This window comes from Tursiops truncatus, chromosome 2, assembly GCF_011762595.2.
Source record: "Tursiops truncatus isolate mTurTru1 chromosome 2, mTurTru1.mat.Y, whole genome shotgun sequence".
NCBI classification, from domain to species: domain Eukaryota; kingdom Metazoa; phylum Chordata; class Mammalia; order Artiodactyla; family Delphinidae; genus Tursiops; species Tursiops truncatus.
This window is the reverse complement of record NC_047035.1, coordinates 107,163,716-107,178,672: the sequence shown is the minus strand read 5'-3', so window position 1 is coordinate 107,178,672 and position 14,957 is coordinate 107,163,716. Positions and strand designations below refer to the sequence as shown.

Below are 14,957 nucleotides of genomic sequence, written 5' to 3'. Positions count from 1 at the left end.
GGGTTTTAGTTTGATTGCAGTTCACTCACTGTCTGCTAACACCACGGGGGCACTGCCCTGCACCCTAACTAGCTCTCAGATTCTCGGGGGTCCGGAAGAATGACTGGCGGCACATCACTGTCTTTTACGTCCACTTCCACCTGGGCCAACTTTGGCTTTTCTGAGAGCAAAGTCTCTCTTAGGATGGTCAGGTTGTTGTCATCTTTGTTTCTGTCCTCGGCCAAGTACAGCACTTCTGGAGTTTGTTTTTCTGGTGACAGCCTCTTTTGATTTCTGGGAGGAGAGAAAACACTATGGAATGTGAGTTCCCTGAGTTGGGATACCGAGTGTTTGGGGCAGGACTGGGTCTCCCAGGTGGGTTAGTGAGTTTGTGGTAGAAATCCAGTGCCCAGTTCTGGGAACAGTTGTGGGAGAAGCCGAGAAGGTGCCATGGTGTTTGGCAGAGAAACATCTTACACTTGTCTGTGTGTCACCTTACCAAACCCTCAGCGCCACCTGTGAGCTCAACTACTATTGCTCCCCTTACAGGCGATGTAATGGGGCTCAGAGGGCCAAAGGAGCACATGCCTGGGACGTGCGTTTAAGTTTCCTGACCCTGAGTCCCGTGTTCTTTTCACCAAACCGCATTTTCTCATCGCAGGGCTGTCGTCCTACTTAGTGCAGGTCCTTGTCACCCCACACCCCATCCCCACCCTCACTCCACCCCATCTCTAGACAAGCTAATCAGGAAATTCCTAACTAATCTTCCTGCAGCTAGGTGCTCACTTCTCCAAACTGGCCTACACACGCCAAATCACGATTCTAAAGTCCCTGTGCGTACACACCACTCCCCAGCTCAAGCGCCTTCAGTGGCTCCCCACTCCCACTTCCTTAACCTGGCATTCAAGATCCAGTCTTCCTTCCAATAACCTTCCCAAATGTCTCCCCTCTGAGGTGGTTCTACTCAAAGTATCCACCTCTAGGTTTCCTGGCCATAGTAGAGGGACCCGGCTGTGGTTAGAGCCGACCGCCCAATCTGCTTGGGCCATAGGGGAGTATCTCAGTGTCTGCTGCTTCTGAGGACACCTGCCTTGTCTCTGAAGTGACCTTGTCGAGGGGGATGCTTCCTGACAGGGTGAGAGAGGAAAGGTCACCTTCTTAGAGGCTATACCCTCTGGGTCTTTTTATATCCTGCATCCAGACTGATCTTGCTAAAACATAAGCCGTTCATGTCCCTGTGCAGAGCTCTTCTTTGGCTCCCCAATGCCCATGGGCTAGAACCTGAACTCCTTAGGATGGCCCCCAGGGCCTGTTCACTCTGGGCTCTGCTGCCTCTTGGCCTCCTCCTCCCCCTGCCCTCCCCACACTCCACACTGCAGCCTCACGGGCCCTCCTCCTCCCGCCTCGAGCTTGGTGTATGCTGTCCCTTGGTCTGGAAGGCTTCCATAGCCCACCCTCGCTCTCTTTTTGCCCCGCAGGCCCCAGATCCCATCTCTGTGCTCCCACAATACTCTGTATGTCCCACAGTCGCCACCTGTCACTCTAAACTACAATTATCTCCCCACCAAACTGTAAACTCCATAAGACCAGGGCTGAATCTATCTTGCCCAGCCCTGCAGCCCCCCCTCTCAGTGCGGAGCTTAGCGCAGGGCAGGTGCTCAGCTTATTCTGTGGAATGAATGATGACTGGGCCATAGCAGTTCATAACGACTAGTTAGCAATGTGAGTAAGGGGCACTGGGTTATTTCTTTCTGGCTTTACAGCAGAACTGTGAGGAGGATTCATAGATGACATAAAATATAGCACAGAAGGAAGAGCATGGAGGTTAGGCCAACCCTTCCATGGATCCTCAGTGACCTTATTCTGTACAGTGGGAATAGGTAATTTGTGCCAACCCCACCTTACAGGGCTGTCTTGATCAAGTGAGAGAATGTGAAGGTGCCTTTAAAATTGTAAAACATGATACAGATCTGAGGGAGAGATTCTCATTATTATTGTTTCAAAGTTACTGCTAGTTACTAGGGCTATAGTAACTGTTGAATGAATGGGAATGAGTGAACCAAGCATTTATTGAATAACTTCTAGAGCCAGACTTTGTGCCAGTTGCTTGGGGAAACAAAATTGAGTCAAATGTGGTCCCTGCCTTCAAGGAGCTCTCAGAAGTTAGCCCTGGAATCATCCAGAGAGTTTAACAAAATGCCGATGCCCAGGTCCCACCCTTTGTGTCAGAATCTCCAAGGCGAGGTACAGATTTCTGTGTTTTTAATGTTCCTCCTCAGGTGATTTGGTTGTGTATCCAGGGTTAAGGAGTACTGTTGTTATAAAGATGTCAAAATTACCCCAGGAGCACCGACGGATCTTAGGTCCCTTTCCGTGCCCTGCATTTGGCCTTGGAACAGCATAAGGCTTTCCCCTTTAAGAACAGCCCTAACTGCAAAAGCCCCCACTGTGCACTCGCCACAATCCTAGGAGGAGGGAATCCGTTATTACTGCCATTTATAGAAGAAGCAGCTGGCTTGGAGATATTGAGTGTCTTGCCCAGCTACTGAGTGGCAGAACTGGAATTTGAACCCAGCTTATGTGACTCCAGAGCCAGAGATCCTGACTTCTGAGATACACCACCAGCCCGCGCCCTGTTTGCTGGCCAGGGCCAAGGAGTGGTCATCAGGGACAGTTGCCAGTTTTTCAGCAGCTTTGGGTTCTCAAAGGACCCTAAAGGATGCATTTTGCTGTCCCAAAGGGTGGACAGCCAAGGCCCCTAGATGACCCCTCTCTAGGTTTCCTTTGGGAGGGCAGGGCCCACCCCCTCCAGAGACCACCCCCAGACCAGCTCCTCACCTTTTTGCCTGGGTGTTCCTTCTCAAGAAGACAATGCTTATCACGACCACCACGGCCACCAGGACAAACATGGAACTATTCCAAGGAGTTGCTGGGGAGGGACACACAGGACAGAACCTTGAGGAGAGGCTGGGTGCCCTTCAGGCCCCTAACAGACCAGCTCACAGCATCAACCTTCCTGTGCTGTGGGCCAGGTATCGTAGAGAGACTCTAAGCTGAAAATGAGCCCCCTGCCCTGCGGGAACTCCCAGTCCAGTGTTGGGCGGGGAGAGGGAGATAAGATCTCTGCTCTGAAGAAGCTCTCATCTACCTGGGGGAGACAGCACTGCAGCTGGGTAATAATAGTGGGCAAAGGAGGAGTGTGGGTGAAGATAAACTTCACAGTCTTCAGAGTTTTGCTAGGAGCTAGCCAAGTGCAGTACAAGGGGAAAAGGAAGGAAGGGAGGGAGGGAGGAAAGAAAGAAGGGGTGGCAGTTAAATTGGATTCAACACATTGCCCACAGACAATATGTGAAGTGGCTAATCTGAATTTGGAGAATCAAGATTGGTCCACACTGTACCCAAGTGAGGCAGGATCTAGCTTCAGAGCTTTTGCGTTTGCTGTTCCCTCTACCAGGAATGTTCTTCCCCCACATAATCTGCATGGCTAATTCCTTCACCTCCTGCAAGCTTTACTCAAACACCACCTTCTTAGGGAGGCCTTCCTTGACCACATTGTGTTCCCTGCAGCACACCTGCTATTCCCTTTCTCCACTTAATTTTTCTCCGTATTATGCATCACCAGCACACCATGCATTTTAGTCATTTGTTGATTTTCTGTCTCTTTCACTAGAAGGTATGCTCCATGAGGGCAGAGATTTTTGTCTTTTCCCTTCTGTAACCCCAGTGCTGAGAACAGTGCCTGGTGCACAGAAGGAACTTAATAAATATTTGTGAATGACGGGATGGATGAGTAAATGAGTGGCCAGCCCTGAGAAGAGGAGGGTGCAGTTTAGCCAGACCCCTCTGGGTAGTGAGACCCCCTCAGCCTCAGTCCCTGGCTTAGAGGAAACGTGCAGTCTGCTGCAGAGGAGGGGACCATGAAGGGGGCTTCAACCAGATTCCTCTCTTTGTGTTGGGTCCACCCACTACTTACCATCTTCTACACGAAAATACCAGAGCATTTCTTCCAGCAGCTCCTGAGGCACCTCGGTGCCAGGTGGGGCTCCAGTAAGCTCCTCATTGTAGCCCATGCCACTGCTCCTGGTTGGGATATGTTTCTGACAACAAATTCCTTAGGCCCCTTCGCCCCCAGGTGCTCTCCTGGCCTCCTAGGTTCTGGCTCTTTGCAAAGCCCCAAAGCCTGCTGGAGACAAAGCAGAGAGCATAACTGGTTATTCCACCCCAGTTTACTCTCCCCTCCCTGCCCAAACCCAGCTCTCCTCAGGACCAAAACAGCTGGAACTCCCGCAACACGTGGGGCCTGGAGAAGCAGAGACCATAGAAGTGGGAGTCACTCAAATCTTTGTGAAAACTCATCATGTGTGGGGAAGACCTGGGAGTGAGGAGGACTGAGCCACTGATGGGCTGTGGGACTCTTGCAGGGGACTCCCATTCTCCAAGAAGAAACTGATATCTAGAATATACAAAGAATTCTCACAAATTAAGAAGAAAAAGACTAGAATCCTAATAAATGTGTAAAGGATATAAACAGGCAGTTTACAAAATAGGAAACCCAAAAGGCTAGCAAGAATATGAAAATAAACTCTTTGGTAATAACAAGAATGAAAATTAAAACAAAATGAAACACCACTTGACATCTGTTAGATTGGCATAGTTTGGAAGGTAGATAATGCCATGTGTTGGCGGGGCTCTGGGGCTATAGCCTTAGGCACTGCCAGGGCGTGTAGACTGGGGCAGCCGTCTAGGGAACAAATTAGTCAAAGTAAGTGTACACATGACCCAGCAGTTCTACTCCTGAGTGCATTTATATCTCAAAGAAAGTATGCCTGAGGATCATAAGGGGGCATGCCACACCGTTTATGAAAATTCACATATGCACACAAAACAACAACACACATTTTACAAAAACACGTTTTTAAAAAGACACATTCAACACATTAGGGTAATTATCACTGGGGGTGGGGAGAAGAAAAAGGTAACAGAAATGGAGATCCAAGTAAAGAAATAAAACAGGAGAAGGGTTTTGAACAGACCAATCATGAAATCATGTCATAGGGCTAAAAAGACAATGAGGCAAAGAGAGAACAAGAGAGGCCAGAGGCCATCTCAAGTCCCCCCGCTCTGACACTGCCTTCCACTCCAAAACAGCCTTTGGAGGCTCAGCCAGGAACATCCGAAAACAAATGGATGGAAAACAGCCAAACAGAAGAACAAGGTACTAATAAAAAGAGTTTTCTCCACCTCTCCAGCTCTGAGAAAACTGAAACATCTACAGGTTTTGAGGGAAAATATTTTGACACAAATATAATATTGAGCTGAGTTTTTCCTATATGAATGATCATTCATGTATCAAGATAGAGATGGAAGTCAGGGGGAAAGAAAGACTTTTTTTTAGACTTTCAGGGACTCAGATGCCTACTACCTACTTACTCATTTGAAGGATATAATATATATACTGAATAATGGAAAGACAAAGTTACAGGAGTGGCGAATCGATGTGATCTTGTGTTCCAGCCCCAACTGTCCAGAGCACTTGCTAAGAAGGGCTGTGAGTTTCTGTCCAGTCTCCGATGCAGGAGTACCTGGATCAATGAGTAACATTGGCCACAGGCCCCTGTTGCATATGCAGAGCCCCCCTGAATACCCACAGAGAAAAGAGCATGGAGGTCAAGACACCAAACACCAACTCCCTTTGGGGAAGTGGGATGGGGCCTAGACCCATGGGACATCCACTTTGAACACTTCTGTATTGTATACATTTCTTGTGAGCACATACTGCCTTCGTGAAAGCAATACATGTAATTACATTTTTTAAATGTATGTACTTTGTATGTATATTCTAAATATATATTTTGTGTATTTGTATGTATTTTAAACGTATGTATATACTATCCAAAGAAAACGAAAACACAAATTCGAAAAGATAGATGCAGGGACTTCCCTGGTGACGCAGTGGTTAAGAATCCGCCTGCCAATGCAGAGGACACGGGTACGAGCCCTGGTCGGGGAAGATCCCACATGCCACGGAGCAACTAAGCCCACGTGCCACAACTACTGTGCTCTAGAGCCCGCAAGCCACAACTACTGAGCCCACGTGCCACAACTACTGAAACCCGCGCATCTAAAGCCCATGCTCCGCAACAAGAGAAGCCACCGCAATGAGAAGCCCATGCACCGCAACGAAGAGCAGCCCCCACTCGCCGCAACTAGAGAAAGCCCGAGCGCAGCAACGAAGACCCAACGCAGCCATAATTTAATAAATAAATAAATTTATTTATTTATTTTTCAAAAAGAAAAGATAGATGCAACCCAATATTCACAGCAGCATTATTTACAATAGCCAAGATATGGAGGCAACCTAAGTGTCCCTCAACTGATGAATGGATAAAGAAGATATGGTATATATATATATATATATATATATATATATATATATATATATATATATATATAATGGAATACTACTCAGCCATAAAAAAATGAAATTTTGCCATTTGCATCAACATGGATGGACTTGAAGGGTATTATGCTAAGTGAAATAAGTCACAAGAAAGACAAATAAGTGAAATAAGTCATAAGAAAGACAAATACTGTATGATATCACTTATATGTGGAATCTAAAAAATAAAACAGAAAAGAAATAGTGAATATAACAAAAAAGAAATGGACTCAAAGATATAGAGAACAAACTAGTGGTTACCAGTGGGAAGAGGGAAGGGGGAGAGGCAATATATCGGGGTAGGGGATTAAGAGGTAAAACTACTATGTATAAAATAAATAAGCTACAAGGATATACTGCACAGTACAGGGAATAGTTTATAATAAGTATAAATGGAGTATAACATTAAAAAATTATGAATCACTATGTTATACACCTGAAACATATAATATTGTAAATAAACTATACCTCAATTAAAAAAGTATGTATATATTGTATTTATACCTTTTGAGACAATTCCAAGTTTGGATGTTTAATTAGTGGAACTAATCAAGATGTCAGTTCTTACCAATTTGATCTATAGATAGAGTGCAACCCCAGTCAAAATCCCAGCAAGTTATTTTATGGATATTGACAAACTGGATTTAAAGTTTATATGGAGAGGTAAAAGACCCAGAATAGTCAACACAATCTTGAAGGAGAAGAACAAAGTCAGAGGACTGATGCTTCCCAACTTCAAAACTCACTTTAAAACTACAGTAATCAAGATAGTGCGATACTGGAACCAATCAGATAAGTGTACACATTTGCATGTGGGCTGATGTCCACAGTGGAATGTGTGTTTTAAACATGTATAATATTGTTATAATAAAAATATACTAACAAATGAAACAAACAAAATGATAAGATGGATACAAGTCAGCCCTCCCTGACTGTGTTAGATGCCACAGAAACAAAGGACACAGTTCTCTCAGAGCACTTATCCAGTTTTCTTCTAGAGTGAGCATGGTATTAATATCTCTGCTTTTTAAAAATTATTAACTAAACTTCATGATTTATTTGCATTTCATTTTTCCATGAATGTCTTTTTGCTGCTCCAGGTTCCCATCCAGGATATCATATTGCATTTAGTTGTCATGTCTCCTTAGGCCCCTCCAGGAGATTCCTGCATTTTAAACAGGGCTTAACCATCTGTCATTGGACAGTGATTCCTGACAAAGAACCTGGGCCACCCATCCCCATGGAAGGTTGAAGACACTCACCCTGGGTCCTGGGTTCCGAGGACTTGTCTGATCTGCTGTTGCGAGCAGCACCGATTTCTCTGTTCCTCTTCCTCCTTTCTGGGCAATACCGATGGTCTTTGCACCTGAGCTTTCGCACAGCTCTCACCTAGTGGGAGCGCTGCAGAGCCTGGGGCAGCCAGGCCCATCTGGTAGCTCTGCATTTAGCACACGCCTGGAGACTTCTCTGTCACTTGGGGGTGACTGACCTCTTGAATGAGAGGTCTCAGATGGCAAACAGGCTCCACCTGACTTTCACAATCAGCAAGAACCAGGAGCCCAGTGCTTGCCTTCTTGTCTATCGGCCTCAAGTAAAAAGAAAACATCCAGACCCTCTTGCCAGCCCAGGGGAATGGGCTGGGGAGGACCCTCCATCTGAAGGTCCCGTCATTGCAGGGGGCTGTGTGGTGTGCCCACTCCAGGCCTCTATTTCCTGGTATTATCAATGTTTAACCACGGAGCAGGGAGCCAAGCCTGGCCTTTTACAGCCTCTGCTTTCTCCCAGTGAGGGTCATGGCCTTCTCTGAATTCCTCACAAGATGCTATAAAATAAGACCTTTGGAGAGTCAGGGGTGGGGAAAGCAAGGCACATGAGGCTGTGTGAGTGACCCAGAGAGAAGGAAGCGGGCCAGGTTGAACAGCGTTGAGTGGGAAGGGTTTGGTGGGGAAGCAGGAGTGAGGTGCTCCCCCAACCAGGCCACATGTATTCAATTCTGATCATCAGTGGGCTTTTCTACCCCCGCCCCCCAGGCTCCTTGCATCTCCAGCATCCCTTGGAGTTGGCTCAGTAAGGAGTAGGGTTCCCATTTCCCAAATGAGGAAGCAGGTTGAATGAAGTCACATGACAGGTGCAAGCTCCTCTACGAGTTAATATTCGTCAACGGTGTGAACGACAGAGAAAAGGAGATGCAACAGGGAACCTAGGGCCAGAATGGACTCCAGCTTCTCATCGTTTCGCAACTCATTCATTCAATAAATATTACTTGAACCCTAGCTGTGTGGACACAAGGTAAACAAGACAGGCAAGGACCCTGGTCTCCTGAAGCTCATACTCTAGGGGACAGACAGGCAACAAAAAAGTAAGTAAAACATAAGATAATTTCAGCTACTGACAATTTCTGTGAATAATTTAAACAACGAAATGATGCAGAAATAGATGGGGGGCTGTGATTACTATATTACTTTACTAAAACTGAATGACAAAGAATTAACTATGCAAAGACCTGGGGCGGCAAGTGAAAAGGCACTGAAGAAATAATGAGCTTAATTAGTTTGAGAAACAAAAAAAAAAGGGCAACGTAGCTGAAGCACAGTGATATGGGGAGGTGGCATGGGATAAAATTGGAGGCTAGACAGAAACAGAACGTGCAGTAAAACAGAATAAGGAGTATGGATGTAGAGAGAAGCCACTGGAGGTGACATGATCTGACTGATATTTATCCAAGATCACTTGGCCTGCTGGGTGGGGAATGGTTTGTAAGGGAGCGAGAGAGGAGATGGGAGACATTGGGAGGCTCTTGCATTCATCCAGGCAATTGACAGTGGTGGTTTGGACCAGGATAATGACAGCAAAGATGGGGAGAAGTGGTCAGATTCAGGGTACATTTTGGAGAGAAAGGCAGCTGATAGATTTCGGAAGAAAGGAACTCTAACTCTCTTAAGCACAAAAGGAATTCGAAAGGAATTCATTGGCTCATATAACTGGGAAGCGCAGAGTGGAGCTGTCCTTACGGATAGCTGGAACCAGGAGTCTGAAGATCCTTTGCTCTTTCTCTCTAGGTCTCTTCCTGCTTCTCTCTGGGTATCAGGCTCATTCCCACAGGCTGGCCATCTCCTGGTAGCTGGACCAGACTGCAGGAAATCCAGGCTCACACCCTTACAGCTAGAGGAGGAAGGAGTCCCTCTTCTCAACTCCAGTTTGGCAGTTCCTGGGACAGGACCCTAATTGTGCTGGCCTGGGTCACATACCCACGTTTTGGATCAGTTGTTATGGCCAAGGGTGAAGTACTATGGATGCTAGCTCAAATCTCATACCCATCGAGTAGCCAAGAGAGAAAGGCTGTGAGCTGGATAGCCATGCCAGTGTGGGTCCCTAAAGTGACCCCTTGACTACAATCCTCCCAGTCTGCCCTGGGGGAGTGTCACTGGGCTCTTAAGGGGGATTGTGTCCCCTTCAAGAGGCGCCTGCCCCATCCCAGGTTTTCCACTCTTCTACCTGTTTCTCTTTTCTTCCTCCTCTTACTTTAGTTCTCTCTGCTATAGCTCATCCAATAACTATTACTCCGTGTCTGCTCTGTGCCAGGATTCTGCTACTGATGAACAATCACAGTCATTGTCCCTGACTTCATGGAGACTGCAGTCTCATGGGAGTCACACAGGGGGTCACACCAGGGATCATGTAATTGATTGCTGTGTGATAAGGGCCATGAAGGAAACACAGAGATGAGAGAACATTACCAACCCCTCCCTTCCTCATAGCTTCAAATATCACTTCTGGACAAATCAATCCTACCTTGGACTCTCCTTTCTTGACCTCTCAAGTTCCTTGCCTCCCTCCCTGGGCAATTAGTAGTGAAATGGAGTAGAAAGAGCTTTGGACTTTCCCCTGCTATTCTAAATCTACCACCTCATAATCCTTCTAATCTCAGTTTAAATATCATCCTGTCAGGGAAACCTTCCATATCAGTTAAGACTTGTGATTGGTTCTGGGTAACAAAGACCCAATTTCAATGGTTAAAATACATAGGGTTTATTTTTTCATATAAGAATTTCAGAGGTAGGGACTTCCCTGCTGGCCCAGTGGGTAAGACTCCACACTCCCAGTGCAGGGGGCCCAGGTACGATCCCTTGTCAGGGAACTAGATCCCACATGCATGGCGAAACTAAGAGTTCACATGCCACAACTAAGAAGCCTGCATGCTGCAACTAAAAAAAAAAAAAGATCCCACAGGCCTCAGCGAAGATCCCGCATGCCACAACTAAGACCTGGTGCAGGCTAAATAAATAAATAAATAAATTTTTTTTTTTTTTAAAGAAGTTCAGAAGTAGACAGTTACTGACGTCAAAAGCTCAAAGAAATCAGTGCTGATTTCTGAGAATTCCCTCATGGTCCCAAGAAGGCTAATGCAGCCCCTGCCATGATGTCCAAGTTCCAAGCAGACAAAAAGGAAAAAGGGAAGAAGGACAAAAAGATGTGGCTATTAAGTATAATGGACAAATAACCTGCAAGAGAGTAAATTCAGACAACACGGAGAACTACAGAGAAGGACGGCATTCCCATAGAACAGTAGCGGGGCAGCCAGTGGGCTAACCAGGAAACTTTATTGTCAGGGGATTGCCACAGGTCATGCCCAGCAGGATTTGATAACCGTCATGGACCATTGATGGCTACGCAGACTGTAACAGAGCCTGCTAATTGTCCCCTAGAATACATTCTTCCCTCCCTCCTTTTCATAAAAGAACCCTCTGAATTTGAGCGTCATATGGCCACCCAGCTAGAGACTGTATTTCCCAGATCGCTTGCAGTTTTGGGTGGTCCTTTGACTAAGTTTTGGACAAGAGATGAGAGTAGTATACTACTTCTGAATTACTCTCTCTCTCCTTTTTTTTTTTTTTGCAATTATGTAAACTTTTAAATTGAAGTGTAACCTACATGCAGAAAAGTAAACAAATATTAAGATCTGGCTTAGTGGATTTTTACATGTGAACACACCCATGTGTGGGAACATACACCCTCTAGATCAAGAAATAGAACATTGCGAGAACACAGAAGTCTTCTTGTGTCCACTTCTGGTTACTACCCCCCACAAAGACAACCACTATCCGGACTTTTAATACCATAGATTAGTTTGCCTGTTTTTATATTTTATGTAAATGGAATCAATCGATATGTAATCTTTTGTGTCTGCCTTCTTTGCTCAACATTATATTGTGGTATTCACCCATGTTGTGTGTAGTTGTGGCTCATTCATTCTTGTTTTCAGAATATTCCATCATGTGATTATGCCACACTATTTTTATCTATGGATCCTATTTTTATAAGAGAAATTTCAACCCATCCCTTCTTTCCTCTGTCTGGAACATGAGTATAATGGTAGAAAGAACATCTAAAGGCAAGAGTCATTAAATTACAACATATGGGCCAAATCTAACCTGCAGCCTGTTTTTGTAAATACAGTTTTATTGGAACATGGCGGTGCTCATTTGCTTATGTAATGTTTATGGCTGCTTTTGCATTATATTAGAAGAAATGGGCAGTTGTAGCAATGACTGTATTGCCTGCAAAGCCTAAAATACTTACTATGTGGCCCTTTACAGGAAAATTCTGTGGACCCAGACAACAAGTTAGAAGGGCCTGGTTCCCTGGATGACCTCATGGAGCACAGCAGCCTACCTGCCCTGGAGCTGTCCACCTCTGGAGTGTTATGTGTGAGAGAGGTAAACTTTGGTATGATTTGAGGCACTGTGTTTGAGATTTCTTTGTTACAGAAACTTAGTCTGTACTGTAACTAATACATACATTATTTATGCTCAGTGACTGCTGAATTAGTGAATGCCATGCTATCAGAAGAACTAAATTCTAGTCTAGTTCACCTCTGCTATGACCAGCCATAGGGCCTTGGACCTTGAACCTCTTTTTCTTATCAAACCATATAAGCTTCAAAGAGGAGTAAAAAGGAAACGTATCTAAGAAATTATTACCACGAGGGGTCAATTGTGTAATGACAAAATCCAGGCCCTTTAAACTCAGGGGGTTTTTCACCTGGGGTTAACCAGTTAGCTTTTCTGCTAAATGAATAATAGGTAAAACCCAATATGAAGGGAGGAAACCTTTTCCTAAGACAAGGTAGGGAAACACCCATTGAGCTGTCCAAGGTCTTGACCTCTCAGTTCAGGGCACTTTAATCTGATCCCAGGGTTCAAGTGCCAGGTAGGATCCTACCCTAAGCTCCAGGGACCTAAGGGTAAGCATCGTCCTGCTCCTCAACCTCCTGCCTCCCCACTTCAAAGATGTGATGTTTGCTAAAGCTGACAGCCAGCAAAGGCTTCGAGGTGCTGGAGACTGCTCTATATTTCCAGGTCAGGCTGTTCTGTTCCTTGGGGTGGGTCATTCACTGTCAGCTGATGCCAAGTGGGTAGACAAGCCCTTGGCTTACTGTTTGTTCTTTCCTTCGTTTTCACAAACATCACTTACACTCAGAAGCCAATTTAATCATTCAGTTTGAACGATAATTCTGCCAAGTTCCCCAAAGCAGCACATTCTCTTCTCAGTAAACTTCATAGAAAATGAAATGAAATCCAAAAGTGGTGATGTAAGAAAATGATAACACACAGGATAACCCAGCAGAGATACATGTACAAGGATGTTCACTGGAACATTGTTTAAGGAGGTTAAAAAAAATCTAAATATCCAAGAACAGGGGAGGGGTTAAATTATAGTACATTTGGAACCAATGTTTCCTCTAGGGGCCAATTTTTTTAAATTAATCAATTTATTTATTTATGGCTGTGTTGGGTCTTCATTTCTGCGCGAGGCCTTTCTCCAGTTGTGGCAAGCGGGGGCCACTCTTCATAGCGGTGCGCGGGCCTCTCACTGTCGCGGCCTCTCTTGTTGCGGAGCACAGGCTCCAGACATGCAGGCCCAGTAGTTGTGTCTCACAGGCCCAGTTGCTCCGCGGCATGTGGGATCCTCCCAGACCAGGGCTCGAACCCGCGTCCCCTGCATTGGCAGGCAGATTCTCAACCACTGTGCCACCAGGGAAGCCCTTTAAGGGCCAATTTTTATATTAAACCCAGAGGAGGGAAACATATAGTAGAATTAGTGAGGAGATTTTCTGAAAAGGTGTGGCAATTTAGTCCAAAATTATTGGTGCTTAAGCACTTGACTTGATGCCTCCATCTGTGGTAGGGTGGTTGAGAAAAAAGATGGGTATCCAAAGGGAAGACATCGTTATACTGAAATAAAATCATCTCAGTGATCAGATGCATTTTCAACAGACATAGATTTTGCTGGAAGCATTTCAGAAACATTTGCAAGGTATTGGAAGTTTGGGCAGAAACTGGTGTGAAACAATGGTACAAAGTATGTACTTTCTCCAAGAAAGGACATTCTGTAGCCATCACTTTTTTTCTTTCTTTTTTTTTTTTTTTTTGCAGTATGTGGGCCTCTCACTGTTGTGGCCTCTCCCGTTGAGGGGCACAGGCTCCGGACGTGCAGGCCCAGCGGCCACGGCTCACAGGCCCAGCCGCTCCGCGGCATGTGGGATCCTCCCAGACCGGGGCACGAACCCGTGTCCCCTGCATCGGCAGGCGGACTCCCACCCACTGTGCCACCAGGGAAGCCCCCATCACTTTTATCTTAGTTATAACATTAGAAACGTTCTATGTCATTGACCCTTATTTACAATCCTTAATTCTGTATCTTTGACCCCTTGTTCCTGGTTATAGGATAACCAAATATCTTCTTCAGTCCCTGACTAAATCAAAGTCCAAGAGTAGAATAAAATCAAAGTCCAGCCTTTCATTTTAATTATATGAGGTACTTGAAGTTTAATCATTCCCCTACACATCACTCTTTGAATAGCTTTGTCTTGAAGAGAGTTGCTCAGTAATGTGTCTGAGGAATGTCTAATAACTTGGTCAATAAGCGTTGTGTGTTACTTTGTCTGAATTTTGTTGTTCTCACCTTTACAAGCAAGTTAGCATTTTTTCAGAGGAACTAAGTGGCATACAATTGACCTCACTGTTAACAAGAACACTTCAGACAATTTAGTTAGGACTGCAGTTAAAGTTTTTTTACAATCTTGCTGTAAGGGGAAGGGCTTCTGGTAGTCCCAGTTTAGAAGTTCACTTTTGGTGGGTGATTAATCATTGTGAGACTAGATTTAAAACAAAAACCATGTCCAATTAAAAAGTCACTAAGACTCTTGACTGATGTCAGTTGGGTGAGTGGGTGACTAAGTTTTTCAGAATAAGTCTTAATCCTCTTAAATGTATCAGAAAAATTTCTGAGCATTTTAATCAGGAATCATAATTTCTTTCCAGAAGGTTATGAAATAAATCATTCAAAAATAAAAAATTTCTGTCCTCGACCAGATTTGGGACAATTTTTCTTTTGAACAACTCCTCCTTTGGGCTCAGATAATTTTTAAAGATCTGTCTTCATCAAAAAAAGGAACTCTATTTTCATTAAATTTCTTGCCTAGTTGATCACTTTTTACTTTTTTTAAAAAATGGAGGCAAGTAGCCATACAAGAAAA

General features: G+C 44.9%; 2 protein-coding genes across 3 annotated transcripts in view; one reads left to right on the top strand and one right to left on the bottom strand.

Annotated features, from left to right (window-relative positions):
* Nucleotides 1-68: 68 nt before the first annotated feature.
* SLC51B (SLC51 subunit beta) overlaps nucleotides 69-14,957 on the bottom strand; it is a 206,801-nt gene continuing 191,912 nt past the window's right edge. For both annotated transcript variants that reach the window (XM_073799833.1, XM_033851818.2), the window contains 3 exons: nucleotides 3,953-4,162; nucleotides 2,818-2,908; nucleotides 69-273 (listed from right to left, as the gene is read on the bottom strand). In XM_073799833.1, the coding sequence (XP_073655934.1) occupies nucleotides 69-273; nucleotides 2,818-2,908; nucleotides 3,953-4,049 (393 nt within the window). In that variant the 5' untranslated portion in view covers nucleotides 4,050-4,162. The remainder of the gene's footprint in view (nucleotides 274-2,817; nucleotides 2,909-3,952; nucleotides 4,163-14,957) is intronic.
* The window catches only part of MTFMT (mitochondrial methionyl-tRNA formyltransferase), a 43,864-nt gene continuing 33,225 nt past the window's right edge, over nucleotides 4,319-14,957 (top strand). Inside the window, exon 1 of the mRNA XM_073799756.1 lies at nucleotides 4,319-12,145. Within this exon, the coding sequence (XP_073655857.1) occupies nucleotides 12,123-12,145 (23 nt within the window). The 5' untranslated portion in view covers nucleotides 4,319-12,122. The remainder of the gene's footprint in view (nucleotides 12,146-14,957) is intronic.